The sequence below is a fragment of the Rhamphochromis longiceps genome, linkage group LG23, assembly GCF_057381845.1.
Source record: "Rhamphochromis longiceps isolate RC_006_pf linkage group LG23, R_longiceps_female_GT1.1, whole genome shotgun sequence".
Classification (NCBI taxonomy): Eukaryota; Metazoa; Chordata; class Actinopteri; order Cichliformes; family Cichlidae; genus Rhamphochromis; species Rhamphochromis longiceps.
The window spans coordinates 4995271-5022163 of record NC_140578.1 but is presented as its reverse complement, the minus strand read 5'-3'; the positions used below and the strand labels follow the sequence as shown (position 1 = coordinate 5022163).

Here is a 26893-nt window from a genome sequence, read left to right as displayed (position 1 = left end):
AGTAGGTGTCCGAGAAGAGGATTGTGTTGAAAGCTTGGCATCAACTTTTAAGAATGATTTTTAATGAATTTTTGAATATGCAACCAGACTGTCACGATGGCTGTATTGGGCTGTTCCATTGTAATTTGTGCGCGCGCGCGCGTGTGCGCGAGTCTAGGCTTTCAATCAGGATATAAAGCGAAAAGGCGCTACCGTAAAGACTGGTGTAAAAGCGCAAGGAAATTTATGCGGCGGATAGGAGGCGGCTGGCTTGACCGCGGCTCACAAATGACGGCTCACTTTACCGCGGTGAACAGAGGCAGCAATATAACATAGCTAACATTAACAGTGCAGTGAATCCTGCTTGTGCTGTGATATTCAGGACTGCAAACCGAGCAGCATCACTGACTTTCAGCTTGTTGTGTTTGTGGATATATGACTGACTTTAATTATCCATAGAATCATCACATTCTCTGTAAGATTAAGGCCGACTATTGAACGGCGTATATTTCAAAGTAAAGGCTTTAAAACCAAGTTAACGCTGAAAGTACAAACATCACTAATGTCACATAACTTTGCCGACATGTGGCCAACAGTAATGTTTTTCACTATTAAACATTCGCACATAAATAAGTGACATGATATTGAGTACTTACTTTTGACAGTTCACTCTTCGGCCGCTCCCTTCTGCCGTATTTTGCGGTAAAATTATCCACACCCACCGCCGCGCTATGAGTTGAGGGATATATGGGACCACGAAGCGTGCACCGGACCACGCTTGATATTTGGGGAAATCGACGGCGCATTTGGAGTACACTTCGGATTGGGACAGCCGCTGTCGCGTCGCTGTGATGTAATAGGTCTCAAAATGCGTACTTCGAGCGTGCGGTCTCTTAATTGGGACACTAGGATTTAGTACAAAAAAGATAAGCTAGTAGCAAATATGATGGGGGTTTTTTCTAAATCTTCACACTGTTCGTGGGTGCCTTGGCCCTAGATTGTGCCTTTATCCACAAGGTGGAGTCATTTCACCATTAAAAACCCCACAACTTGGGAAGGCTGCCAGAAACCAAAGCAACAGGCAGACGCTGCTGCCAGACTCCGAGAAAGTCTAGATAGAATTGAGCTGATACTGGGTCAACTGAGCATGGCAGCATGGGATACTCGCTGATGATTCCTTTTGATGTAAAACTGCTCAGGCCATCACTGCATATTAAAAGTTTTTTTTTTTTAAATCATCATAGTTTTCCATTCACACAAGTTTGAGTTATTCTAAAAATGTATTTGTGCGTTATTTAATTCGTTAGTAAGAATTCACTTTTAAAATCGCATTCACTGACTTTTTGTGTCCAGGTCTGACAAAACTGTTTTCTTCTGTGCGCACATTTTCTTCAGTAGGCTGAAAGCTACCTGTAGGTGGTTGAAGCCCCAGGGTAAAGCTGTTATCTCTCTCCCTCTCTCTACCACACACAAACACAATAACAACAGCCAGGTTGCAGCCATAGCAACGCCACCGGTACGCCGTTAAGTGATGTGAATGGAAAGCAGACGGAGGCTTTGAAGTCCACACTCCTTCCTCTGCCGCCGTCCAGTCTCGCCCGGTTTAAGGTACGGAAGTGTCTGTTTGCCTGTAATGGACGAGGCGGAGGACAGCGAGGAGGAGCCCAAATTCCAGAAGGCTCGACCCTTTCAAATAGCCAGCTCGGCTGGATGCGAGGATCATGGGAGTAGCAGGGGGACCAATATGAAGAAATTCTCGCCAGGAGGCGGAGCCGTCTCTCCTGTGCGAAAAAACTCCAACAACAATGAGCTCTTCCTCTTGCGAGGCGAGGACTCCACACCTTTTACTCCCAGCGGCAGCTGTGCATTTGCTCTGTTGTGCCAGAGGGATGCTGCTGGCGGCACAGAGTCAGACCACAGGAGTGCAGGGGACACAGTGTCTGAGGCGGGCGTGATAGGAGAGGGGGGCATCGGTATGATATGCAACAAAAACGGAGACTGTAGAAGAGACCCGGCCAGTTCAGGCAGTCTTTCTTCTCTCATCTCAAGACAGGAGAAGCAGGCAGATGGAGTAGTAGCAGCTGAAGACGATAAGGAGCTGGCTGCGAGCATGGACGGCTCTGTCACTTCAGCAGGGTCCCTGACACAGGGGCCTGGGGCCGAGGTCAAGACGACGGCAGCAACGGAGAAAAAGGACTCCAGAGTTTCCTTCTCCAACCCCCCGAGTAGTAAAGGACTGGCTCAGCAGCCAAGAAGTTCTGTCACGTTCAGCAAAGCAGAGGACGGCTCTCAGATAGTGCCGGATGATGGAGAGTCCAAGGGGAATCAGACATACATGCAGCGGCAGTTTAGTGCCATGCTTCAGCCTGGAGTTAATAAATTCTCCCTGCGCATGTTTGGCAGCCAGAAGGCAGTGGAGAAAGAACAAGAACGCGTAAAGTCAGCGGGTAATTGGATTATCCACCCATACAGCGACTTCAGGTATGGGTCAAATTGTGTTAGGTCAGTGAAAGTGTTGCTGTAAAGAAGCTAAAGGGGTGTTTTTGAATGTTGCCCAGCGCCCATTCTTTACGTCAAACAACATTATATGTGAAGATTGTGGGAATATGAACATAAGTATGCTATTTTTAAACATTCAATGGTTATCTGGGGGAAAAAGTTGAACCTTACCCTATCATAAACAGAGCTATTTCTCTATTCCTGAAGCACCGAATGATGACATATGGGAGATTTTGTGTTTACACAAAAGCTCCATATTCCAGAGGTGTCACAAAGTTGACTCTAAATGTGTCTTAAAGTGTGCTTGGTTTCAGCACCGAGGACAGCTCCTCTAATAAAATGTGGGGAAACCAGGTTTCTTGTCTTTCTTATTTGAGTACCATCAAATATGTAAAGCCTGCTGTTTATTAACAATACATGGCTTGATTGTGTTAACTTACGGACAAAGCTCAACAGCAGGATGCGCATAACAAGAGTTCAAGTCATGACTCAGCAGCCGCTTCCATTAGTTCCTCTAATATAAGTAGCCACAGTGTCTTCCTCTTATCCTGCAACACTAACAAACATCGTTCATAATTAATCTGCCAGTTAATAATAGGTAAGTTGAGTAAAGTTATATAAAAATACTTACACAATTTTCTTACTTTAATAAACAGAGGAATATTCATAGATGCCTCGCATGGTCAGTTCACCAGCTGAATTATCTTTAAAACACAGGTTCTCATAATTCAGCACCTAATGCTGTGGCGTGACTGGCTATTGTGTGAATGTTTGTTCAAACCAATAAATGTCACATTAACTAACTACTGGAAATAGGTGATGGTGCACAACACCACAGCCGTGAAGGCTGCTTTATTGATTTGGGCTCTGGTTGTTGTTTGTACTTGACTTGTTTGGAGGGTATTCTGCTGTTTTTGCTTTAGTTGTCTTTTCTTTGCATGGTTGTGGTTAATGGGGTAAAGTGAAGGAACTATCAGGCATTTCATAAAATTTGAAAGATTTATCAGTTTGGATTGGGTTAGTTTTCTGAGTGTGTTCAGCCTGTGAGAGTGCATTGCTTCATGACACAGAGAGGGCCGGAAATATGCTTACCCCGTATCATAAATCAAGCAGAATCAGCTTCTTTCCTGATATGTGATATCCATAACATGTAGCAACACTGTCAATGTCTGGACATCAGATTTTAGACATGGTTTCTCTTCTCATATGCATAGCATCAGATTTTTCTCCTTTATTACTTTATTATTACATCTTTTTCTCTATCAGATTTCAGAGTTGTACACATGGCCCTATACTGCCCTTTGTTTGCGTGTGTTGGGATTAAACAAGCGCCTTTAATCATCTTCTACTCTTTCGTCCTGACAGGTTCTACTGGGACTTCACCATGTTAATGTTCATGGTTGGCAACCTGATCATCATCCCTGTAGGCATCACCTTCTTTAAAGATGAGACCACCACACCCTGGATCATCTTCAATGTGGTCTCTGACACCTTCTTCCTCATGGACCTAGTACTCAACTTTAGGACTGGTATCGTGTTCGAGGACAACACCGAGATCATCCTCGACCCCAAGAAGATCAAGAAGAAGTACCTGAAGAGCTGGTTTGTGGTGGACTTCGTCTCCTCCATACCTGTGGATTATATCTTCCTCATCGTGGAGAAGGGGATTGACTCAGAGGTGTACAAAACTGCCCGGGCACTCCGCATTGTCCGCTTCACGAAGATCCTCAGTCTGCTGCGTCTGCTGAGGCTGTCTAGACTCATCCGTTACATCCATCAGTGGGAGGAGGTATGCTGAGTTACAGCATTTCTATACGAACAGGAAAGTTTTGTTCAGTATTGAAGTTTAGCTTGGATAAATACTGGATAAAGTAAGTATATGGGACCAGATGGGGTTCTAATGCACAGTTTATGTAACACTTTTATATAAACAGATAATACTGAAAGGAAACACATAACTTCCACACTGAACATCTCTATTTTAGATTTTTACTCCGTGGTTCTCAAACTTTGTAAGGCTAGGGGTCGCTCACAGGGAATCCACTTTTACAAGGACTATCTCATGATCCTGAAATAGATCAAGCATATGCTGACTACCATTTGGTCCTACCTACTTTTTAAACTGTTCAAATAAACCCTTAATCAATACTAAATACTTGATGCATGTGATGTGTCACATCTTGGGTTTCTACTGGTCCAAACATAATGTAGGTCAGTCTTTTTTTCATATCATTTTCTCATCATATGCATCCCCTGTGGTATAAGGTCTTTTTTTGTTACTGAAATCTTACAGAGGAAGACTTTTTTCCCAAAAGCATCAAAAGAAAATATTAAGTTTTTAACTTCTTCATACAATTATGTATGTTTTTTAATGAACTACTACTACTGCATAGCTTTAATGTCTAAAAAAAACTCATTAGCATCACGTTTGCTACACCTGACAGACACTACAGCTGCATTGATTATTGCTGTAATGCAGAAGTTAGTCAATTATGATCAGATGATCTGCTTACTATTACCCCTCCACTTTCAAATGTGCTCATTAATAATGAGAAACTAATCTAACTGGGCTCGAATTAAGAATTGTGCAGCAGTTTCCAGTGCAGTGGCTTGTTCTGTCAGTATAAGTCATTCTAGTATCACAGGAGAAGGCACAAAAAATTAGGTGTAGAGTTTTCTACTGCAGCAAGCCAAGATGAGTGGATTATAGGTCATCTTACTTGATCATCACATTGTTGATGCATTTAAAACTGTATGAAAGAAAAAAACTTTCCACATAGTAAAAAATGTTTTGTTGCAGCATTTCAACCAATTAAGGCATCAAACAGCTGCAACCACATGCTGAAAGACTTGCTAATGCAAACCCCCTTGCATCTCTAATTGCATCAGGAAATAATGTTCTAGAGAAAAGTGCATTATCATCCATCATATGGCCCCATTTTACATAAACACAGCATTCCACAGCTTGGACTGTGTGTGTGCTTCTTTGTGCTTCCTTATTTGGCCTAAACAAGCATCTTCCAATCAAATGAGTGTCCCCTCACTCTGAAAATAACCACTGCTCTTCTGATTACACAGTGGTAATTTGGGTTTGACGAAAACCCTAATTACTCATTCAAACACAGACGCGTACACACACACACACAGAAACACACACACGCGAGTGCTCCTTTGCTTCAACTTGGCCCTGCCCTGATCCTCTTAGTTCAGCTGAGCTCTGCTCTGCTCTGCCTGATCCAAACGGGGGGAACTGTTTGCCTCTTCTGCCCAGCTCAGCTCAGCTCAGCTTAAGTCCGCTCGCTGCAGCACTGTTTCCTAAAAGCTTGTCTTAGTATTGTGATGATTTCACCATATAGATCTATTGAAGGCCAGTACAGAGGTGAGGTGAGCACTGGGTAACAGTCGTGCTAAAAAACCATTTATGTGGAATGATCTCAGAATAAATCGCTTATGCATCTATGTTGGTGATACAGAAGCAGAGAAAAACAATTTGCTGAAGCAGGAAGCTTGCGTTGATGCCTTTTTCATGAGCTCGACAATGATGGGGAATGGACAAGAGCAAATGCACAAGCGTCAGGGATGGAAGGATAAAAAGGTTCATATCCGTCATACGCACTAGTTTTACTCTAAAAGCATTTTAGCAGTCTGACAGAAAGAAGCAGCAAATAGTTTATCTGTGTTTTTCAGGCTGTGACTTGTAGTCACAGTACTATGCTTTGACCCAGATTGTGGTGTGACAGTGACACATGGCCAGGTGCTGTTCTGGTGTTGGGGGGAACATTAGTCCTAGCTCATTAATCATAATGGGAACGCTTTCTAATCACAGGGCAGGGCCTCACAGCATGTTTCCCTTTCTGCGTCTTCTAAATGACCCAAGGCCATTAGCCAATACAGGATATACACAAAATGTGCAAAGAAAGTAGTTTCTTTTGTTGATTTTGATTTAATTACACATGGACCCAAAGCAGGCCTGGGGAAGGGATCAAAACTAAATTACTGTAAAGAGAAAAAATGAATATATATCAAAAGAGTGAAACAACCAGGTGCTGATGACATTTTAGAACTGGATAAGGAAAATGTGATGTGCAGCATACAGCTGAAATGCTACATATTTCTGAGGAAATTGTTTTGCACATTTTATAAATTACATTTAGGAGGAATTTAAATAAACTTTGATACAATTGCCATTATCCATCCAAACACAAATCATATGAAAAGTCCAAGAGCTATTTAAACTAGGATCATGCACATTAACAACTGGGGTATAACATGTGTCAGTTTTCCATATTCATGTGACTTGTATGTTTAGGACAGCAGGGCCTCTGAGGTGTAGAGATGTGTGACAGCATGCCCTGACCCTGCTGCTCCCAAACTGTAAATTCTAAACAGAAGCGGCTCCTTCATGTCATCACACGCACACACACATACACACACAAACACACACAAAGGCCTAGTTCACATTTAAGATGAATTTCTCAAGATCTAATCCCCACATACTTGTAAACCTACCCATACACAAACACACACAAAAACACACACGAACCACGATAATTTGGCCTGGCAGATAGCCAGCCAAGCCATAGTGAGTGGTGTTTACAAGGCTGTGACCACATCACCAGCTCCACGCAAATTAGCCTTCTTACCTGGGGTGAGCTTCTTAAGAAACAGCAGCGAGAGCCTGGCCTGGGCTGCTGATCAAAGCTTCATCAGCATCTAATGAGGTTTTATCATGAATGCACATTGCATGGCCTGTGGTCTCACACCTGGTTATAATGGAGAACCTCAGCCTGGGAATGCGAAGCACGTTTTTTGCTGTTTATAAGTTACTAAAAAACTGGTCAAAATTATACCACCTGTTATCATAGTTCATTAAATTGTTCAAATTTTATATAACAATAAATTTAGTTGTTAACAGACACGTTACCTATAAATAAACTGAGATATCAAATCCTAAAGTTCTTCCTCACAGGTCGTCATGTTACCTAAAGCTGCCCTAATAGATATTTGTATATTAGCAAGAGATGAATAACAACCTCTGGTGTGAAAGGTTCCTGTATGAGTGTGAAACTCACAAAAAACTTTCTCCAAACTTCCTTTCAGTTTGTGGATATTGTAGCAACCTCTCCATTGCAAGAACATGGGCAGCTTAACTAGACTTTGGGCTGCATGCCATGGAGGGAGAGAGAGAGCGAGAGAGAGCGATGTTTAATAACAGAGATGTTTCATTGTCAACCAACTTATCAACAGAAAATTTATAAATATAATGTTAATAATATTAATAACAATACAAATATCTGGCGAACGATTCCCTGCCAGACAGATATATTGAGTGATAGATAGCATGTGGTATGAAAGATTGCCTATATCCTTCCTTGTGGCAGCAGAGCTCAATCAGTTTGTTAGAGAAGTTGCTTTGCTACCTGCCTAGTAAGTGTTGCTCATAGTGGGCAGGATTGTCTGTGATGGAGAGCAGTTTGGTCAGTCACCTCTTCTCCATCACAGCTTCAGAAGTGCTATATTTTACTATAATAATTCACTCCCACTGCTCTCACATTACTGTGTTCAGGTAAACCTTTGAGGTTAGCACATAACTAGCATTTAAAACATGGCTAAATGTGAATATTAATTTGCCAGCGTCAACAAAAAAACTACATATGAAAACTATGTTTTCCTCATTTCTGGAAATTTTACAGCTTGTTAAGCTGTACCACGTGCCCAAAATGAATCTGCTAAATTTGCAAGAGTATGATTTATTTTCTTAAAAAAATATAATATAATAATTGTCCTACAGAGTGGATCAGGATTTGCAACTGTGCAAATTGTGCACAAGTTAAAGCTATTTTATATAGTCCCCACAGCATCACTGTTGCCAGTGCTATCAGCAGAATGATAACATGCTGGATGTGCTGTTTGTGAGAGCCGATAGAGTAGTGTTTACCATTGTTTTCAACTCTCGCTCAATCGCTATAAACACCAACTTTTCATTCTGCTCACACATCAGTTCTGGCTTCATTCTGGCCTCCTCTCCAAATCTGTAACCCTCACGTCCCATCTCTCCTCCTCCTGACAGATCTTCCACATGACCTATGACCTAGCCAGTGCCGTGGTGCGAATATTCAACCTGATTGGTATGATGCTACTGCTGTGCCACTGGGATGGCTGTCTCCAGTTTCTTGTTCCCATGCTGCAGGACTTTCCATCTGACTGCTGGGTCTCCCTCAACAAGATGGTGGTAAGAAAAAAATGCTCTGTGTGTATGTTTTTGTGTTCAGTGCGATCGTAAGTTAGACAATCACAGGAAAAGTGTTCACTGCACAACTAGCGTGGTGACACAGCTTATTTATTCAGACTGGAGTTGGGAGCTTTCGTTCAGCTTCAATTAACCCCCCACTAGTCAAACCCAGGAGACACGCCAGTGTACGGCAAGTAGGAGGTGGATGAAAGAAAACATGCTGCTGTCACTCAGTTCATATAGAAGCTCATGCAGTAATTTAGGTGTGCTCTTCTTTCTTTGTCCTGTCAAATGTCCTGTCCTCCTTCTGGGTGGCAGGTGGCTTCTAGCTGTCTGTTGGAAGACAGACCATTAGGAGAGGTTTTCACCAAAATTACTGCTGGCATGCATGAGAAAAAATAAATTAATAAAATGAATGCATACATAAATGTAAAAAGAAATTGATAGCTAGTATTGAAACACACTATCTTCTAATCCAACTGGATAATTAATGAAAAGTAATCATTAAAGTTTTGTTCATTTTGGAAAGCACTTATTGTCTAAGCTATAAAACAAAACCTTATAACATTGACTAAAGAACAGCCTCTGTTTGTCTCTATTTTATTTAAATTGCACGATTAATCACAAGTGTGGACAAATAAAGAGGAGAAACACCCAAAAAATACTGTTTGGGTTTTTATCATTTTGAACTTAATCCCTTTATCCAGTCTCACATGTCATTCTGCTTTGGAGATAACAGATTGGAAGGTGGTGAGTGGCAGTGGCCGGAGGCACAGACAAGTCAGAGGATACAAATACCTTTTATCATAAAACTGTATTTCACACATATATTCACTTTCACACATACAGTATGTTTGTTGGCAAACAGAAAAAGAATTGTGGTGGTTTCAAGGAAGCATTAGTGTCAGTGTCAATCCTGTTTGTCCCACAAAAAAAGAGAGAAACATTAGAATTGGTTTAAATATTTTGTATGAAGTACTCAAGGGATATTTTGGATACGGCAGCTGAGATGATAAGCTTAATGAATGGCTGTGACTCTGCGATTTGTACAGTGTGCGTGCAATGTTGTTAACAGAGAGGTGATGATTGGTTTGTGAGCAGCTGTAAGTAAACTGGTGAAGCAGATTGCATGCAAGCGCAGGAGGAAGAGATCTGCTCTAATGGGTGTAAATAGATTGAGTTATAGAGGACAGTTTGCATTGCAGGGGCTGACTACAGGAAGAAAACAGAAAAAATAGTCTTAATCTTAATTAATTGACAGCAATATCAACAGTCCTAGAAACCATCGAATTATCTGACAGAGCTAAAAGACGTCATTGGTTGGCTGCCGGATGCTTATTTCTCCACATAACTGTAACTGTCTTGAAACCATTTTTTATGGGGAACATTACATCTTTTGCTCCTTCTCCTAAGGAAGTTCAGCATACCAGATAATTCCTTCTTTATGCTTTTGTCAGGCACTGGCTGACTCTGCTGCAGCTGAGAAATGCTTGATATGCTGGAAGAAAACCTTCTAATTTTGGCACAGAGATTTTTGGCATTCAGTTCCCTGAAATACACTGTGTACTATGGTGCTATGGTGTTTACATGAATAGGTGTGTTCTGTTATGAGTGTGTGTGATCTCTAGGAACAGATGGATCTCACACCAATTGACCCTAGGGGAGATTGTTGTTACTTCTCTGTCACTCCATCCCTTTCTTTCTAGTTTCATCTCTGGCCATCCTATTTCCTCTATCTCTCTTTCTTGAATGTATGGATTTGTATGTATGGAAAATTGCTTTATATGTTGCTTTTTCAGTGACTCTTTTATCCTTCATGCCCCACTTCTTCTTTCGCTGATATCTCCTTCCTTATACATTCAGTTTTCCAGAGTGACGTGTGTTGTTTAGGGCTTGTGCCTTTTTCCAAGCTCGCTGCCATAATGCCAGCGAGCACACATGTGGGTGTGGCTGCCTGGTGTGCCCTGTCACTGCCATTTCAGGGTAATCAAGGTCACATCTTCTTCAGAGCTGCTTTGAGTAAGAGATCCAGCGTTAAATGATCCTCGTGCCTCCTCGGGCTGACAGGCTGCCTGCCTGCACTGGACATTTATTGGACTCCACCCTGTTTTGCTCTCTGCGTCATGCATGCACTTAGGGTTATGGAAATAGGGCAAGAAAGCCATTCCTGAGAAAAACATGGGACTCGTTTCTTCAGTAGCTATTCTTATGTGCATTTTTATGCATGTCCCTTTATATAGATGTGTTGTGTTTGGCTGAGATTTGTGTGCATGTGATATATAGTACAGTATAACTAAGTGATAGTCAAAATATCCTCCTTCAGACTGTTTTTTTCTGCAGTGTATTCATCTCTGCCTCTTAACACTCAATAAGGGAAAAGATACTCTTGCAGCAGACAGTGGTGTTTATTGTAAGTCGACAATCAGGCTCCTGCTGCAGAGTGATCAAGAGACCGGATGATCGTGGTCTGTTATGTAAGTGACTCTCTGTTATGTGAAAGATGACAGGTGGTTTTGTCCCATCTCCCTTGGCCTGATTGGCTGTTATATCAATGGCATTAGAATAAAGACGCTCTTTTCCTCTCGACTTCTTTCTCTGCATCAAAAATAAACTGCGTTTCTTTATAACTGGAGAAGCAGAAGAGCTGCTGTAACTGCAACAGAACACCAATTTGTGAGAACCTATTTATGCATTTGCACTGTATTGAGGCACACAGAGATGCACTTCAAGAAACATTCATGCTTTGGAAGTTGATAACGAGGCCCTCCATTCATTCTGAAGTGACCGAACCGGCAAACAGGCCTGTCAGTGCATATAAAAATAATGGACAGTTACTGTGTGAGGTCTGTGTGTGGAAATGTTGCATATGTGTGTGAATAATAACTGCTGTGTATGACCTGACAGCCACTCTCAGTGCTAATTTGGTACAGATTTTTAAGAAAAGTTAAAGTGGGTGGTGCTATTTACAGCAGGCAATACAACAGAGAGACTTTAAGAAACCAATTGACAAAGTTTAGCTAATTAAATGCATTTTTAAGTCAGAGTGACTGTTGCAGCCCACAGACATGTATTTTTGTTGAAGAGGATTAAAAAATTCTTGCAAGGTCAAGTCATGTTGTAGCTAGCTAAAAAAAATAGAAAAGGAAAAAACAGCCTCACGGGCTGGTTGGGACTGCAGTCTTTGTGGGCCAAGTTGCCCCGGTGAAACCAACCCCATTTTATGAAGAAAAGTTGTCTTGTCATTTTTAGCCGTGTAGTAAAAAGCAGTGAATGCTCTTTGCTGCTTTACTTTATAATGAAGGCAAACTTCAAAATAAATACATAAATACAAACCTCAGTGTAACCTGAAGTGTATCCCATAGTTGGTTAGAAATCTAAATGTGGGAGGAAAAGCTTTTGAAATATGCTTAGGATGAGCAATTGTTGGAATACTTATATTTTTCTGAAACCTATCTGCAAAAAGAGAGATGAATATAAGAAAATTGCACACCAAAATGAGACTGATTGCTCCTTTAATTCAGCTCAGTTTTTAAGATAAGTATAAATAAGTAGAATATGCCTTCTATAGCATCATATTGTACAATGCATGTCAGAGACTGAGAGCTGAGTTAACTAAGAAATCTCATAGGTTTGAGAATGTAGTTCCTTTTGTGGGGTGGGGAAGACAACTGTGGCCCAACCCATTTGTTAGAGTGACTAATCACATTGTCATCCACAGACTTGTGTTGCTACCAAGGCTAAAAAACAAAACAGCAAAGCAAATGTCTCTTAAAAATGTCTCGAAGCCCTGCAGAATTATTCTTCCTCTCCTTTTTATTGTCAGTGTTTAAACAACCGAACTTGAAACTTGTACTTGGTCGAGAACAGAATAGATGCTTTTGGGCTTGACTCATATGGCCACAGCTTGCATCATTAACTAGACAGAATCTCTGGATGCACATGGCTGCACACAAACAGCAGTTGTGAATACTACAGCTGCATCTCACTTTAGAGACCGGATCCTCCAAATGATACAGCCCACGCAGGTGGGGTTTGTTAGAGGACCCGATGGTCTGACTGAACCCTTATTTCTTTTCAGCAAAGACTCCGTGCGAACTTAAAGTACTATCAATCACTGTAGTCCACCTGTAATTTGTAACCTCAGAAAACTTAGACTTGCATGGCAAGTTTTTCAGTTTTGCTGAATGCGCATAGATGGCAGCTGTGATCTTCTCCCGTCCACATACAATACAAACATTATATCAGTTTTATATATATATATATATATATATATATATATATATATATATATATATATATATATATATATATATATATATGTAGAGAGAGAGAGAGCTAAAGAGAAGAGATTAAATATTGCTTGCATAGCCAGCAAGTAAGTGGATCATTTTTATCTGTGTGGAGGGTTTTTCATTGTGAATATGATTCTGAATCTCTCCCTCCACATATTTGTCAAAGGAGAAATTCCACATAAAGGCTAATAAACCCAAAATCCAATAATAAGAGCTTATTGAGCAGGAAGCTTCGATCCACAGAGGCAAATTCTTCTTACAGATCATTTCAATTGGACATATAATTTACAGGCATTCATTTCACATTCAACAAAGTCAATTAAACAATACACAGGAGTATGACTTCAATAAACCAGACTGAAACATAAAATCTGAATTATTGACACATACATCACAAGCGTTCCTTTAATGGGCTATTCCTATAAATTGTAGCCGTACTAGTAGATGGCTAGTATGGCTTTGGGGGATGTCAGTCCCACCAGTTTGGTTTACACTGAAATATTTCAAGAATGTTCATATGGATTTTAAAAACATTAAAGATACTGAATCATATTTGCTGTGCTTGTCCGTCAGCTTTTTACATTTTTACAAAACAAAATTGGTGACGCCAGTTTAATTTTGTGGAATAGCTGCATTTCCCCCCAGAAACGTCAGGCTTTAATCGTGGAAAATCTCTGAATATTAAAGTAAAATCACAGCATGTAAGTGAAGCAAATAACAGAAAATTAAAAAAATACTGCATTTGGTTCACCCTTAGGTGACTTGCCCCACACCTGATGCTGAATGAAAAGCTTGTAGTTTAATTAAGGAAAGAAATTAAATAAAATTAGAAATTAAAACCTGTGATTTAGCGTTCATCTGATCTGGCGTCTTCCTCGTTAGTCCATCATTTATCTCTGACACGCTGAAGCTACAGTAGCTTTATGCATGAACACTCTAATCAAACACATTACGCTGTGCCGTTACAGTCAGCGTTCTTAATTAATACTGTTACGTAATTCAAGCAGACACCAAAACATCTTGCAACTTTCTGGACTCATTTGCATTTGAATAATAAATACAAACATGGACCCACTGCTTCTAAATAATGAATCTTTACATTGCTAACAAGCACTTTCATGGAACTTTACATATTAAAGTTTTAAATGTAGGCTCTTTGAACCAAACCAAACTCCCTCTGTCACTTGTAGACTGTCAGAGAGAGGGACTGCAGTGTGTTTAAGAGATGTTCAGCACTCATACAGCTGAATAGATGCTGTGAGCCAAACACCTCGTACACCCAGCCGGGTGTGCCAGCATGCACGTACACCCACTATTCTATAATTACGCCATCGTGCATCATAGATGTCCCATACTCCCTTTGTGCTCTCCTCTAAATGTATTATGTACAATTAGCGATCATCGCCGTTGCTCAGTGAAGACTGATAGCGAATAAAATGAACACAAGCGCTAATTTAATTCGTCCCACCCATCTCACTCTCCACCCTCACATAGGGTGGTATCTCTGTAGAATTAGTTTATTGTGTTATTAAGAAGGTTGTAATTTTCAATAGTAACAGACAGCTGTGCACTGTGTCAGTTTTAATCACTTGTTATCACAAACTTGAACACATGCTAACTGCTTGCAGCTGGTCAGTGTGTGTGTTGCTCTCGTCTCAGAGGGTTTTCTTGGTCATGCAGTCACATGCGAGCGAACAGTTCAACACTGAGGATGCCATGATTATTCACTTTCTTTGTTCTCAAGACTGCAAAATAGCACGCATCACGAAATGCCACCTTTATCTCTAAAGCATCATATGCCTCAGAATGAGTTTTGCTGTGTGTTTAGAGGACCCACGATGCTTCTCCTAATTTTCTGTTTTCACTGTTACCTAGGAGGATTGTCACGTGTCAGCATATGTACGAGTAAACCCTGTGAGCCAAAACCTCAGGCATACGTTTAACTTTCATAGATTTGTGATCAGGAGTTTACATCCACTCATGATGGGCATGAATGTCAGGGTAATGTTTGGGCTTTTAACGATTTCTTTGAAGTGTTCTTTTTCCAGGATGGAATAATTGAACAGCATTCATCTTTAATGACTAAAAAAAAAAATGAATCTGGTGCACAAGTCAGACAGTTTTGGTAGCCATCAACAAGTTCTGGCATAAATCTAGCTGGATATTTGAGCACCCCTTTTGACTGAATTGACAGGGTTCATTCTTTGGTCGGTTTCCTGGCACTGATCCGGGTTTTAAGGATAATCCACAAGTTTTCATTAGGGTTGAGGTCGGGGCTTTGGAGAGATCATTCCAGAAGGTGGATGAGCCATTTTTAAACAACTGCAGATTTCAACATCATCAGTTTACACGCAGCAAAACTGTGTATTTGTTTGTTTACCTCCCTCTGTTTTGTCTTTCAGGTGTTGTCTGTCATTACAAATGCAGCAGTCGTAGACACTGCATGTCTGATTGCTTCATCCCCGACTTTTTTCCCCACCCCCATACTTCTTCTTCTTCTGTTCCTCCACTTTCTTCTCCTATCTTTAGCCAATGTGGCCTTCACTTGTGTTGTTTACATATACCATTCTAATGTCACAGCAAACTCAGGGTCAGTTGTAGTCTCGAGTGGCACCTGGGCCCTGTGCTTCGTACGTGGCTTACTACATCCAAGATCAAATGAAACATCCAAGACCAAACCATCGCGCTAACCGTGAGCGCGCTAATCCGGTTCCCCGAACACACCTGCTGTTGACGATTAGTACAGCTGGATGCAGTAATGTGACATCACTGGGTGTTGTAAAAGGGGCTACGCATCGATAGTAGAAACATTGATCGGCAACCCTCTGATTGGTCGGCGAAAATGTCGACGGAGCGCGCTCGGCTCGGTATTTTTCGGCAGCAGAGCAAGAACTCTTGAGTGAGGGATTTCAGGAGTTTCAGAGTTTAATCAGAACGCAAGGGAACACTGCAAAGGCTGCAAAAGCAAGGAGCGAGGGCTGGCAGGAAGTTGCTGACAAATTAAACTCGTAAGTAATTTAATAATAACAATAATAATGGAGTGGATTGATATAGCGCTTTTCAAGGCACCCAAAGCGCTTTACAATGCCACTATTCATTCACTCTCACATTCACACACTGGTGGAGGCAGCTACAGTTGTAGCCACAGCTGCCCTGGGGCAGACTGACAGAAGCCAGGCTGCCATATCGCGCCATCGGCCCCTCTGGCCAACACCAGTAGGCGGTAGGGTAGATTTATTATATTACACTATATTATCCAATATTATATTACAATATTATAATATGTTATATTTTATCCTCTTTCACATTAGAGCCACGACAGGACCCACTAGAACATGGGAACAGGTAAAAGTGAAATATAAGAATATTCTACAGAATGGTAATATTTATCACTTATATTGCTTTTAGTCTCTTGGAAAGAGACCCTGGAATAATCTGTTTGTTTATAACAGCAACCAAGAAAAGGGCAGAGCAACAAAAGACAGGTGGTGGTCCTGCACCCCCTCGTCAACAAGTTGGTTAAGTAAATAATACCCTCACGGGAAAATCGATATCTCTCTATGAGCACACTGTCGCGCTGAGCTAAAGGATCCTGTCTGTCCCGCAATATACGCTGGATTCTGAGGACTCTCCTTATCAATCTTGCACCTTCCGCAATGGGCTGCTCGCGTATACGGACAGGACATGGCTGCGACAGACTTCCCAAATCCACCTTCGCTTTTATAGCCGTGGTCTCTCATCTTGATTACACGAAGTAATTTACAATTGCTACTCTGAAATATGAATTAAATCTGTAATAATCACATACATGTAATAGAATGTTAATAGTACATTTCCCTTTTTTAGGAAATGACCTGTGTGTATCTGTGTGACATCAATAAAAGGATCAAGTGCTGCATTATCTTCAGTTACATTGATGTTATTTATTTATCGCTGTTGCTTTCGTATAAATGAAGCGGACATACCTGCGTGGCCGCGATCTAATCCTGTTTACATAAAGTAAACCTGCTCCCGAGCAGGTTTACGCTTACGGCTCTGTTGCTATGACAGCAAGTCCCGGATGAGCTTCGGGGAACCGACTGATCCAGGATCACGCGAAATCGTCAACAATCTAATCCGGCTAACCTACTTAGCGAGGTACGAAGAACGGGCCCCTGGTGCGGTCTTCTGCTGCATTAGCCTCTCTGCTTCAAGGTTTGACATGTTTTTATAATGAGTGGTAGTTTAAGTTACACTTACCTTCCAGTAATGTGGCCATTCTCCTCTGTCCTATGACATAAATAAGGGTTTTTGTTCAGCGACCCACTGCTCACTGTATAACTCATTTTTTTCAGATGATTCTGTATAAACCTTATTGTTGGTTATGATTGAAAATACCAGTAAATCAGCCCTTTCTGAAATACTTCTGGTATTGCCTGTCTGGCACCAATAGCCATGCCACATGTAATGCATATACATCCTACATTTGTGCTTATGTCATGTACTTGTGTGACAATCAGATCAGAAACAGAAAGCTTACCTGCAACATGAGCCATGACGTCACCCAAATCATTTCTGGGAACACGGCATGCGCTAATTTACACCTGGGCTTTCAGTAACAGCCACGTGGCCATAATGAAAGACAGTCAGGGTATTGCATCTTCCACCCATAGATGAGTTATACTCTATTTTATCATCAGGAGTTGTGGTATAGATCAAAAAGAAACAGGCTAGGGGCAATTTCATGATTTTATAGAATGTGCTCATGAACTGATGTAACCCAGGAGTATGAATGGATGACTTTGTAATTACTTATTGTATACAGTATCTTTTATACAAATAGTGTTTATTTATATGTTTTTATTCGTTTTTTGAGCACTTTGTATCATTAAAAAAATTGTAATATCATTCAATGTCAATATCAATATATTTATATTGCGGTGAAGCTCTGTCGGTTGAAATACAGTGTGTACTGTATATTAATGTACACATGTATTTGACTATAGGAGAATAAGCTGGAAACAGGCAGATACATGCAGCTGACTGAAAGAGGGTGTTTATTTCAACACCTTGGGGCTCCCTGCTCCTGCTGCTTATTCACCAGCAATGTGGCCCACATGCTGATGGCCACTCCACGTCTGTTCGCCACCTGTGGCAGTCAGGGAGACTTATGCTTAATTTATGCTAGCCTGGTTGTGTCCATTTGCAGAGATATTTGCCTATGAAGTGCTTACGAGAGGGGTTTTCAGCAACTGCAACCGAGCTCCTGTGCAGTCCTCCAAAATCCCTTGAAACGGATGATGCTGTGTTGCAGTCAAATGCTGATTGGTTGAGAAGGGAGCAGAGGGAAGGGAGCAAAAGGAGAAACCATTAAGGATGAAATTAAAAAATCTGTATTTACAGCACAGACAGTCGCTGCAGTGGACACTTTTTATTGTTCCCAACACTTGATTTCACTTTGATGGACCAATAGAACAAAACATAGCAGACAAGTTGTAGCATATATATCTGACACTGGGGGCAGTCACTGCAGGAAGATGACCAGTCTGCTCACAGACTGTCAATGGACTGCCTACACACTACCTCCATAATTTGTCAATTAGTCTCAAACTCTGCACTTTCATATATTCTCAGGGTTTGCAGATAATATTTGTTATTTTAATGTGCTTAATGATTAATGTTTACGAATTAAAGTAAAGGAAGTATTGTAGTTGGAAGGTGGTATTGTGTAGAAATAACAAAGCTGACATAGTGATGGTTCTTAGAACTGCTGCTTTTAGTATTTTGCATCAGATTATACAGCTCTGTTTATTTCCCTAAACAAAATCAGCAGGCCGAGTGACACAAGGGCACAAGAGTTTCTGGTAAACCCCATCCCTTGAGACCAAGTGCCTTTGAAATTTCATCTTCTTTATTTGCATTCCTCCAAATCACCTTTAAAATGCTAAATTATAAAGACCTGACAGCATTCCTTCTCCAGTACATCCTTTTTTACCTCTTCCAAAACTAGCAGAACTTGAATCTTAAATTTAATGCAAATGCCAGAGAAAAATATGTGTAGTCAATCAGTGGCTGACAGGTTGAGGAGCCGCAGAAGAAACACACATACACACACATACTGTGGTACATGTGTGTATGTGTGAGAATACAACCATTTGAGGGGAGGATGTGAGGTTCAGTAGTGCCTGTGGAGGGCTTTCTAATGAACCCTAAGGTAGAATGAGTGTGCCAGAACCAATCAAAGACACACTGGAGTAGGTAGATGTATGAGCTCCTCATTAACCAAACACTGTGTTTCCATCTTCTTCTGCGTAGCCAAGGTGAGAGGATGTTTTTCAACGATGATGATTGGGCTAAACCTGAAACAATCACCACACACGGAACCACAGACCACAGGAATGTCTTACTCTTTAGATGACTCATTCTTTAATTCACCCTCTCTTGCATCAGTCTAATGTGTATGAACAGTATATCTTCAGCAAAGAAGATAAGAAGAGTGTTTCAGGTGTCAAAGCCAAAGCATGAAACCAAAAATATGAAAGTGGAGGTTATTCTAGGATCTTGATTTCTCTTATTTCTTTCCAATCTCTTCAATATTTTTTTCTTTAACTTATATTTTGTTTACTAAACTGATTCTTACCCTCATATCTCTTTCTACAGAACGACACATGGAGCGAGCTGTACTCCTTTGCCCTCTTTAAAGCCATGAGCCACATGCTGTGCATTGGATATGGAAGACAAGCCCCGGAGAGCATGTCGGACATCTGGCTGACCATGCTCAGTATGATTGTAGGAGCCACCTGCTATGCCATGTTCATCGGCCATGCCACCGCGCTCATCCAGTCACTTGACTCATCTAGACGTCAGTACCAAGAAAAGGTAGGGCTCTGACTCACCGTTGGTGTATCACCATTTAAAAAAGGAAAATCTGGAATTCAGGTGAAGCAGACATGTTTGGGACAGTTAGTTAAAGCTGGTATTAATATTAATATTTTAACAAAAGTATTATTTTCTTGTTTGTAATGCCTCTGTTTAATTACTGCATGAAAGGTGAGACACTAGATTTTTTACTCATGTGTGGATGGAGACGCAAAAGTGAGATAAAAATGCATATTGTAGTCCTAGGATAGACAAATGTTTCCCAGGGCGTTTGCCAAATCAGCTTGGTGATGATATATAATGAAGATTCTGACCCCCTCAAAACAACTACTTTTTTGCGAGTTCACAAAATAATTGTTTTGCTTTTTATTTCCCTTGATATTCGATCGTATTTTCAGGACTTTAAAACATTTTATTTTATGTCTTTTAAAATCAATAATCCTCAAACCACACTATCTGCACTCATCTTTGGAACAGTTTCTCCCTTCTGAGGAAATAATCTGCCTGAGAACAGTGGACTGTGTTTTTGTGGATTATCCTGGATTACTGGGACCCCTTTTCTGGAAAGGATTGCTGATGATATTTTTTTCTTAAATTCAATTTATCCCAGGTGTTAGCAACACGAGCAAAATTTAATTTAGTTCCACTTTACCAGTGTGGTAAATCTAACAGCATAACTGAGTTAGCAAGTTGTACTGCAAGCGATACTGTAATTTTTAGTATTTTGTTGAAATAAACAACAAAAAATAAGGGGGTTGAGTTTATCACAGTCTATCTTTAGCTCACTGGTGGCATAGATCAGGGGGTCCCTCTGTTCCTTTCTGATCTCATAAGGAGACTCCAAAAAGAAATAAAAATTCACAGTTTGTGCCTTACAGCAACATGGATAAGGTTATCACATACTAATGAACAGAGATGGGTCGCTCATTTAGCTCCAACCTATTTTGATAGGAACAGCTTCTGCTCTATCAGTTCGATATTCATGGGTTCAGCTCACTGGGCTTCAGCCAGTCTGTCATCTCTGTACAACAGCAGATCAAAGCTTTAGGACTCTGCAGACCATGGAGGGGAGCTTGCTCCTGCTTTTTCTTAATGGTGACAGTGTTATTGGTGCTCTGTGTCTTGTTAGTTTCCTTAGATACTGGGTGATGTGAAGATGTCTCATGCTATCTGATCCCATACCGATCCATACAGATATGATAAACTGCAAACATTGCACGGTCACAGAATTGACCCTATTTAGTAAAATAGGGCGATCGTGGCTCAAAAGTTGGGAGGTTGCCTTGTAATTGGAAGGTTGCCGATTCAAGCCCCGGCTCGAACAGTCTCGGTCGTTGTGTCCTTGGGCAAGACGCTTCACCCGTTGCCTACTGGTGGTGGTCAGAGGGCCCGGTGGCGCCAGTGTCCGGCAGCCTCGCCTCTGTCAGTGCGCCCCAGGGTGGCTGTGGCTACAATGTAACTTGCCATTACTAGTGTGTGAATGTGTGTGTGAATGGGTGGATGACTGGATGTATAAAGTGCTTTGGGGTCCTTAGGGACTAGTAAAGCGCTATACAAATACAGACCATTTACCAAAAGTGAAACAATGAATTATAATAAAGAAATGATTTGAAATCAACAGTTTTATTCCTTTATAAAGTGTTTGGTAACTTTGTTAAGTGTATCAAATGAAATTAAATCATTTTCACTCACTTTATTAATTGATCATTAGCAAGTGCGAGGATCTCTATAAACACAGAGTTTTGGCTGTTCTGCAGAATTCAGACATGTTGACACAAAGTGATGGAGGAAAGATAATAATAATAATTTCAAAGAATCTGTTATCGCTGCTGCTGCTCATCAATATGGAAAGTGTTGCAAGGCCATTGCCAATTCTGAAGTTAATTACTCTACAATGGGAAAACATTCAACACAGCTGCCAGTCCTCCCAGGAGTAGACGCCCTAGGAAATTCAACCTACACCCAGGTAAAGTGCGAAAAGCCCAAGAGCTCGGAGTCTACAAGCCTTACTTAGCGTGTTTGAGTTGGCGTATAATGAAATATGTATTGCATGAATAAAATTGCCATTGCCAACAAGGCTGAAGAAGTATAAATGATTATTATTATTAGGAAGGGTTTCCAGGAGAAAGCACAGCTTATATTTGTAAAGCATCATCTGAACTAACCACAACACTTCTAGAACAACGTCGTTTGTACAGACAAGACTAAAGAGGCCATAACGCACACCTCTCTGTTTGGCAAAAACCAAACATAGCATATCAAACATTAAAAAAACAAGTGCAGCTATGGCCTAGACCTCAGCCAGATTGAAATGCTGTGGTAGAGAGCTGCGCAAAAATGAATGCTCACAAACCTAGATAAAAGTTGGGTACAATTCCTCCACAATGGTCCTGAGTCACAGCTGCTTCTGCATTTTAGCTCAGTGCTTTGTTAAATAAATAATGATATGGTGAAACGTATTGCATGTTTTTGTTCATCTCATTTATTTCCTTTTAAGACGTGGTAAGCACTGTCTGCACATTTATCTTTAGGAGACAAAAACATTAAAGCAACACTGCTATGAAACTGACCCTTAGTGATTTTGCCACTAGCTACATCTGGACTGCCCTGTACCTCCTATCAGCCCGAGCCAGTTGCAACATCAGCACAATGCCAACAATTGTTTTAAAGCTACTTACTGAAGCAAGCAGATATAGTTTGCTAAAAGTAGTGATAAAACATTTAAATACTTAAGAGAGAGGTTAGAACTTTAAAACAGGTAAACACTGCTCACATAATCCATAAAACTACTTATAGATATAAATATTGGTTGAAATACTGTTCATCTGACAGGGATATGCTGTAAAGAAAGAAAACATTGGGAAGCACTGATGACCACTTTCCCATTAACACAACATCCCCCTCTTATCTCACACATACTGTCTCTATTTATGATCCAAATTATAAACAGACCAATAATCAAACAATATATGTCAGCTCTGATAAAAGCAGAAAAATGCCAGCATGTCAAACTCCATCCCACAGTAAACAGATCCACATCTCTCTTTGGGCAGTGCATGCAAACAGGAGAAGATGCTTAGTGCGGAAGTTATGACATTTCTGTCTTGACACAGCATGCAAGCGCTAACTGTTGACTTTGTGTTATGTCAATACAAGTTAATGCTGTTGCTAGCATTTAGACTATCCTACAAAAAGAATCTGTTTTGTCAGCTTGGCGAGTTCCAGCTCATAGCTCTGTCTCCAGCCTGTTATCTGTTGGCAGGACGTATTATGAACCGCTGTGATGCACTGTTTAGTTCAGTGGTTAATGATGAACAAACAGTCACGAATGACTGGATGTTGGATAAGTTGGCTCGGTCCAGCCTTGCACTGTTTAGCTGTGCTGTTTATTATTTCACTGTTCTGCATCATGGAAGAATTGTGGATCTGAAAGACGGCAGGAATTGAAGCTACAGACGTCACAGCATTAATAAAACACAGAAACATATAACTGACACAAAGCAGACTGCAGCATGGAGTCAGACTCTCATTTCCCCTTTCTGTTTTTTTCCCCAGTATCTCTTGAGTTGCTGTTAGAGAAAGGGCTGTAATCTGTGTTTAATGCAAGATGGCCTTATTTAGATTTATGGCATTAATGAAAAAACAGCCCAACTGAAACCCAGTCACAATAAAGTAGCATGTATATGTCTACCAAATAAGCTCAGTAAAGGGTGAAAAAAGTTTAAGGTGGTCGAAGATGTGTTGAGGTACAAATGGGAGTGGTGTAGTACTGATTCCAATAAGGCAAAAAAAATGCAAAGCAAATTCAATTGAAATCACATTTCTGGCTTTTTGCTAACAGACAAACATGGGCAGAATCAACATAACCTCCTTTGAAGAGGTAGTATAATGACAACAAAAATGAGAAACGTTGAAAATAGCAATTGCCCAAATGTAGTTCACAAAATTCATAACAAGCAAGCAGAAAGGGCAAAAATTAAATAATGAAAAGACAAATGAATAAAGAATAAAATGCAGCTGGGAAATAAAAATAGAAAACATGATCAAAAGGAAAAACAACTCTGTGAAATGAAATTAGATTTTTTTTTTTTTTTTAAATGCATGGGTAAGCATCGCAAGGTTAAAAGTTGGCAAGATCAAAAGGCAATCACATAAAAGCAAGTCTACGGGAGTGTATTTTGAGAAGTGGATTTAAAAGATGGTGCTGAATTAGTGATGGATTTCTTTGAGTGGGGCAGTCTACAGATCTAAGGTTGCTGGGTGCAAATGGCAACTACAAAGTACCTTTAATGATAACCGCTCACAGCAAAGACTATGGATCCAGAGAGCCATTGCTTCTGTCAGGATGTTTGAATTCAATTTTTAAAACATTAATTTTGGTTTAAATTTAGTGTATCTGCCTATTTCTTTTCATAACTTCACTGAGGTGAACTTCTGGCCACGTGATAGTCACATGATGATAGTCCGTCATGTGTTTGCAGTACGCAGTATGCAATACAAACTCCCCATTTAATCATTTTAACATAAAAAAGGATCTAACTCTTGGGATGAACCAATGTTGTGTCTACACATAACAGACAGCTTAGCAAAGAATTAACTAGATGCATCTGGAGGGCGAGGTCAGGGGAGAAGTACAACAGTCATCTGTAAAACACGGTGGAGGCCATATCATGTTTGGGGGCTGCATTTCATCTAGAGGCTTTAGAGATATTGTCAATGTAACTCTGAATGCGCAAATGTACCATCTTTCTTTGATCCACCATGCATTCCCGTCTGGAATATGCCTACTGCACCTTCATTTTCTCAAACACACTACCAGTGTTGTAAAGTCATACACAATGGAACACTATCAGTCATGGACTGGCCTTCCAGGAGCCCAGACTTCAACTTTATAGAAATAACGTGGGATCATGACAGAGAACGGAACAAAAGGCAGCCAACATCCTAAGAGCTTTTAGACTGTGTTGAAGAATAAAGGTGGTCAAACCAAACATGGACTTTCATGTTTGTTATAAGAATTGCGCAAACCAAATACTGTGTTTGTGTTTGCTTATATTTCAATGTATCACTGGACTCACTGACCATTGTTCTTGCAAAATATAACAATATGGGGGGTTGCTCAAGACCTCCGAACAATGGTGTCTCATTCTTTTACAGATATTTGCTGTTATTTTAGAGAGAAAATAGTAGAATATAAATATTTTAGAACATGTTTTAATTTTTTATTTAATTGTTAGATGATATTCTTTTGACTTTTACAGTGTCAAATATCATGAAGTGTTCTTTTGGTGCTTGGACCCTGGATCTTTGAAAACCCTCTTCCCGTCTTCATTCTTCCATCTCTCCCCTGTTTTATGTGTCCATTCGCCCTTGACTGTTGGGCAATACACCATCTGGTAGCGGACACCGCACATGGACAGAGGGCATTAGCCCTTATGTAACTGTACTCCCTCTCCTCCTACCCCATCACTTCCTCCCCTAAAGAGCCACGGAGCAGTGTGTCCAAACAGTGGTGAGAGGAGGAAGATGTGACCCCTGGGGACTCACATGATGAGCAGAGATGCACTTGGCCTTAACACATCAAACAGCGACTTCAAGAACTACTCACTTTATAACCTAGACAATCACTTGAGTCCTGACCTGGACAACTTGGGACCCATCTCTTGCATGTGATAGATCAGATCTACATCATCTGAAGTTTGACCCCCAAAAATATTTTTACTTAGCATCCACTTACTTGCCCTTTGTGGAGCTCACAGCCACTTCTCAAGGCTTAAAGTGAGAAATGCCAGACTCTCCTTTGCAGTTGACGCTCATTATCGAATGTTTGGCTAAACAGCGACTTCTGCTGGTTCCGTGTTAAAGTCTTTCTGTAATCAATTAAACATCCATGAATACACCTAAACTTGTGTAAAAATCCATGAAGGCGGTGCGAATCTGTGTCAAAATGTAAATTATATCCTTTGATATAATCATGTGTAATCCTATTTTGTTAGTCTTATGTGCCATTAAGAAATCAGTGTTATCGGTGTAATTTTTGAAATATGTTAAAATCTATTATTATAGTAACAGTAATAATGATAATAACCCATGGGTCTGTCTCCACTCTTCAGTCAAAAGCTAAAAGGGTACAGCTGAAATTGACTTAGGTTTTATAGACTTAGAACAGCTCACACACAGACAGATATAAGACCGTCACATCTCATGCCATGACTCTCAGTGACATGGCCCATTAATACGAGCACCAATTCAATTTCTCCTTTCCCTCTGTGGCAGCTTACAGTGACAGCCATGCATCATGCTTGCAAGCCACCAACTAGGGCTTTATGGCCAATCAAAAAAATAGAAAATCTGTGCAACTTCTGCAGCTATGACCTCCAGACTCTCTGACTTAATTTTATAAAAAAAAAATACTTTGCTTCATACAAGTCCTACAGAAGAACCTGATTTCAGTGTCATCTTTCTCCTTGGGCACACTTTGTAAATTTAGAGTCCATTATTACTACAATTCAGAAGCATATCATCTGCACCTGACGTGGATGTATTTGTTTGTACAATCAAAGGCAATTACAATGATGAAAGAGCAATCTTTAAACAGATGCACAGATATATTTAGGGAAACTATAAATACACACAAGAAGTTGAATAAGGGATAAAAAAGAAAAAGAAAAAGGTAAAACTGACAGAGACATGCAAGGAAAGTGATTAATCCTTTATTTATCCAGGTAAAAAATCTCATTGAGATTAAAAACCTCATTTCCAAGAGAGACCTGGCATCAAAGTGATTAACAAAGTAAAATATACATCAGAGCACAGGTAGATAAACAGGGTAAAGAAAGCCGGGAAGCTATGTATTAACACAAAGAAACAAAGGAAGTGATCAGGCAAAATAAAACTGAAAAATTATGATGATCTTTGCTTGAGACTTGAAAACAAAACAAGCCCTGTTGTATTCAATTTTTTTAAAACTTGCTCTCTTAAGTGGCAAGTATTACATTTGTAAGTGTGCATTAACTGGATGTGGCTATGAACT

General features: G+C 40.4%; 1 protein-coding gene across 2 annotated transcripts in view; it reads left to right on the top strand.

Annotated features, from left to right (window-relative positions):
- The first annotated feature begins 776 nt into the window (after positions 1-776).
- The window catches only part of hcn2b (hyperpolarization activated cyclic nucleotide-gated potassium channel 2b), a 43259-nt gene continuing 17142 nt past the window's right edge, over positions 777-26893 (top strand). The window contains exons 1-4 of one of the 2 annotated variants that reach the window (XM_085399428.1): positions 777-2481; positions 3844-4267; positions 8549-8710; positions 19642-19860. In XM_085399428.1, coding sequence (XP_085255554.1) covers positions 1613-2481; positions 3844-4267; positions 8549-8710; positions 19642-19860 — 1674 coding nt within the window. In that variant the 5' untranslated portion in view covers positions 777-1612. The remainder of the gene's footprint in view (positions 2482-3843; positions 4268-8548; positions 8711-19641; positions 19861-26893) is intronic. The other variant, XM_085399429.1, reaches the window with a different exon arrangement.